The sequence below is a fragment of the Hyla sarda genome, chromosome 8 (assembly GCF_029499605.1).
Source record: "Hyla sarda isolate aHylSar1 chromosome 8, aHylSar1.hap1, whole genome shotgun sequence".
Classification (NCBI taxonomy): domain Eukaryota; kingdom Metazoa; phylum Chordata; class Amphibia; order Anura; family Hylidae; genus Hyla; species Hyla sarda.
In genome coordinates this window covers 224899196-224904195 of record NC_079196.1, presented here as the reverse complement: position 1 = coordinate 224904195, position 5000 = coordinate 224899196, and the positions used below count along the sequence as shown (strand labels likewise).

At 40.1% G+C, this 5000-nt stretch overlaps 1 protein-coding gene across 1 annotated transcript in view; it reads right to left on the bottom strand.

Moving 5' to 3' along the window:
• The window catches only part of LOC130285348 (uncharacterized), a 20456-nt gene that overhangs the window by 5258 nt on the left and 10198 nt on the right, over positions 1-5000 (bottom strand). The window contains exon 10 of the mRNA XM_056536707.1: positions 230-416. Within this exon, the coding sequence (XP_056392682.1) occupies positions 230-416 (187 nt within the window). The remainder of the gene's footprint in view (positions 1-229; positions 417-5000) is intronic.

The window sequence follows — 5000 nt, the reverse complement described above, 5'->3', positions numbered from 1 at the left end:
TCGGCGTATGGTTTTCAATAGAGAGTCAATGCATACGGTTTTCGATACGGTTCCCAAATTGTAAACGTATATGGGAATTGAATTGCAAAAACGTGGTGTGAACCCGGCCTCAGTGTTTCCCAACCAGGGTGCCTTCAGTGGTTGCAAAACTACAACTCCCAGCATGCCTGGACAGCCTTCGGCTGTCCAGGCATGCTGGGAGTTGTAGTTTTGCAACCACTGAAGGCACCCTGGTTGGGAAAACACTGAGCTAGCCGGTCCCCATCGAGGTCCCCATTAGTATCGCGCCTCATCGTCTGGTACCTGAAACATCTCTGAGCCATCAGCAGGAAGAGCAGAGTGAGAAGCAGCAGCCCCACGAAGGTGTAGAGTACATAGTCCTCCGGGACCATCAGCCACAGGGTGTGCATGGGGGACTGGAAAGGAGAAGAAGCATTATAAATGATGTCTACAGAGGGGACAGTATAAAGAAAAGCCGCACTCACCGATTCCCGGGGAACATAGTAGCTTTTATTTTGGAACTTTACTGCATACAGGCAACAGCACATGGAAATCCAAACAGCGGCAGGTTTGACGTGAAACGATTCGTTGACACTGTTCACGCCCTACTATGTTCCCCCGGAATCGGTGAGTGCAGCTTTTCTATTTTTCCTTCTCTTCTTCATGGCTTATTAGTCCACTATGTTATTGCTGCTCCCCGAATACTGAGGACCAGGTCTAGCTAGTAGAGTCCTAGCACATTGTGAAATATTGTGGCGCAGTCTTGATCTTGTTTCTCCATTGTGTCTATTACTATACATGCACCCAGTCTAGATAGAGAAATCTAATTAATAAATAATTAAATTAATAATGAATAATAAAAAAAAATAATAATTAGAGATGAGCGAACTTACAGTAAATTCAATTCGTCACGAACTTCTCGGCTCGGCAGTTGCTGACTTTTCCTGCATGAATTAGTTCAGCTTTCAGGTGCTCCGGTGGGCTGGAAAAGGTGGATACAGTTCTAGGAAAGAGTCTCCTAGGAATGTATCCACCTTTTCCAGCCCACGGGAGCACCGGAAAGCTGAACTAATTTGTGCAGGAAAAGTCATCAACTGCCGAGCCGAGAAGTTCGTAACGAATCGAATTTACTGTAAGTTCGCTCATCTCTAATAATAATGAATAAAAAAAAAAAAAAAAAAAAAAAAAAATTATATATATATATATATATATATATATATATATATATATATATATATATATATATATATATATATATATCTATATATCTATATATCTATCTATATATCTATATATATATTATATATATAATATATATAAAAAACACAAATACGCACTCTATATACCATTTTATATTTATTTATATTTAACACTAAATTTATTTTTGTCGCTCTATATCGCTCTTTATAATAATTTTTAAACGTTTATATTTGGATATCTTGAAATAGACGATCTTATAATAAAGATCAATAAAAAATAATGTATATTTGATCTATATATTCTTTTATTGAGCTATATTTCTATTTATATAGATCTATATACCTCTATCTAAATCTATTTCTCTCTCAATATACAAATAAAGAATCAATATATAAATATATATTTATTGATCTTTATATTTATCGATCTATTTAATTTACTTATTTTGAGATCTATCTTGAAATGGATATATCTATTTCAAGATATTTCAATATAAATAAAGATCAATAAATTAAGATACATTTATCAATCTTTATCTATATTTCTCTCTCTCGAGATACATAAACACATATACAATGTAACAAATATTCCAGCCTCCGGATGCAAACATCATCGTTCTCATTTACTGACAGCGAGTGCAAGTCCTGAATCTAAGACAATTGGTCGGATGCGCCAATTGTGCGAGAACCAATGTACATACTATATGGAATAAAAGAAATCTTATCAGATTTTAAATAGAAACTTTCAATAAAAAAATTAAAAATAAAAATACAATTTGACGTGAAAACTCTTGATCGGTCAGCGTTTGAGAGTTCAGACCCCGACCGATCACTAGAAAGAACTAGGAAGAGAGTTTCCTCCCGGATCTGTGCCATGTGACCAAGACCAACGTACAATGTAAGTCTATCAGATCCCTCAGATTTTAAACACTCCGATGAAAACTTGACATTGTGAAATATGTAACAACGTGTCCTATAGACAAAGTGAAAAGTTATCTTTAAAGCGACAGGCACACTTTAGACATAACTACCCTCGATTCTCTGCTTTCTACTTCATTACATGTGAGCTGCTGCCCCCTAGAGGCAGAAAAGCTGCAGTGATTCTGTAGGAGACATAAGGACAGAGATTGCTGCAAGCTAGGGAGTGAAACAATCTCCTATCGGTGGAGGCCTCAGCACTGTGACCCCGACCAATCAAAAGTTTTTCTCTTTTTAAATGACCTGTACATGTGTTAGCATTATTTGTAAAACCCAGACATAAGAAAAGCTTAGATCATACTGGGTCTCATACCGGATATAGACATCTTATCCCCCTATCCCAAGAATAGGGGATAAAATGTCTGATCATGGGGGGGGGGGGGGGGGCCCCGCTGCTGGGACCCCCGCGATCTCCGTACAACACACCGCATTCTGTGCGGGCTACTGAGTTTCCCCGAGTTTCAGGGATTGTAGACATGACATCACGCCACGCCCCCTCAATTCATGTCTTTGGGAGGGGTTGTGACAGCTGTTACACCCCTTCCATAGACATGAATTGAGGGGGCGTGGCGTGATGTCACCAGGGGGGCGTGGCGTGATGTCACCAGGGGGGGGGCGTGGCGTGATGTCACGTCTCCATTCCCGGAAACTCTAAAGCTTCCGAGATTGGAGCAGCAGCCCGGCACAGAATGTCAAGTGCTGCATGGAGATCGTGGGGGGTCCCAGCAGCGGGTCCCCTGCGATCCGACAACTTATCCCCTATCCTTTGGATAGGGCAGTGGTCTCCACCCTGAGGACCTCCAGATGTTGCAAAACTACAACTCTCAGCATGCCCGGACAGCCATTGGCTGTCCGGGCATGCTGGGAGTTGTAGTTTTGCAACATCTGGGGGTCCGCAGGTTGGAGACCACTGGGATAGGGGATAAGATAACTATGGCCGGAATACCCCTTTAAGCGTGCAGTAGAGCGTGCGCTTCTCTCCCTGGTTGTCTATCAAATCCCAGTTATTGGAGATTAGGCAGCAGGGATGTAAAGAGCGGTGCCGTGCACTTCAGCCGACTATTAGGGACACTCAGAACTGGTCTCAGATCTCAGGGCCTAACAACTAAATAATGCCCCAAGAGGAGGGGAGGGTACAAATACATTAAAGGGGTTATCCAGGAAAAAACTTTTTTTATATATCAACTGGCTCCAGAAAGTTAAACAGATTTGTAAATTACTTCTATTAAAAAATCTTAATCCTTTCAGTACTTATGAGCTTCTTAAGTTAAGGTTGTTCTTTTCTGTCTAAATCCTCTCTGATGACACCTGTCTCGGGAAACGCCCAGTTTAGAAGAGGTTTGCTATGGGGATTTCCTTCTAAACAGGGCGGTTCCCGAGACACGTGTCATCAGAGAGGACTTAGACAGAAAAGAACAACCTTAACTTCAGAAGCTCATAAGTACTGAAAGGATTAAGATGTTTTAATAGAAGTAATTTACCAATGTGTTTAACTTTCTGGAGCCAGTTGATATATGAAAAATAGTTTTTTCCTGGATAAGCCATTTAAACAACAAGTGTGCCCATAAGGCACTGAAATCCTCATAATCCCTACTCTTATAAAACGTAACTTTTATTCATTCATTTATAAATTATCCAATTTTTGTGCCGACATTGGAGGCAGTTGCACTGGCATATAAGAAGTTAAGTTAGAGGCAGTGCACACTGCAGGCACAACTGCCTCCAATGTTGGCGCACAAAGCCTTTAAGGAATCAGCGTTTTTCCGTTTTTTACACTTTTGTTTTTCCTCCCTACCTTTTAAAAATCACAACCCTTTCAATTTTGCACCTAAAAATCCATATGATTGCTTATTGTTTGCGCCACCAATTCTACTTTGTAATGACGTCAGTCATTTTACCCAAAAATCTACGGCGAAATGGAAAAAAAAAAATTATTGAAGAAAAAAAAAAAAAAACACCATTTTGTAAATTTTGGGGGCTTCTGTTTCTAAGTCGTAAATTTTTCGGTAAAAATGACACCTTCTCTTTATTCTGTAGGTCCATACGGATAAAATGATCCCCTACTTATATAGGTTGGATATTGTCGGACTTCTGGAAAAAATCATAACTACATGCAGGAAAATGTATACGTTTAAAATTGTCTTATTCTGACCCCTATAACTTTTTTATTTTTCCACGTATGGGGCGGTATGAGGGCTCATTTTTTTGCGCCGTGATCTGAAGTATTTAGCGGTACCATTTTTGTTTTGATCGGACTTTTTGATTGCTTTTTTATTCTTTTTTTGTTATAAAAAGTGACCAAATTTTTTTTTTTCAGGATATATAGCTCTGACATTTACGCAAGCGGCGATACCACATGTTTATTTTTATTATGTTTATATATTTTTTATATGGAATTTGGGAAAAGGGGGGTGATTTCAACTTTTAATAAGGAAGGGGTTAATGTGTGTGTGTTTTTAAAAAATGTTTAACTTTTTTTTATTTTATTTTTTTTAGGAGGAATCATTTGATTCCTCATACAGATCAATGAGATTCCATAGAATCCCATTGATCTGTGTGCTCTGCTCTTGATTGATCAAGCCAGGTCCTGCCAGGCTTTATCATTCAGAGCGCAGGAGTCGCCGCAGCAGCAGAGGTAAGCTCTCCGGCTACCTCCACAGTAGATCGCCCTCCCGCGATTGCACTGCAGGGTGGGGGGGGGGCTATCCACCCCACTGGACCACCAGGGAAAGGATAAAGGCACCTTTAGACGCTGCTGTCAACTTTGACAGTGGCAATCTAAAGGGTTAATAGCCGGCAGCGGCGATCGCCGCATGTCGGCTA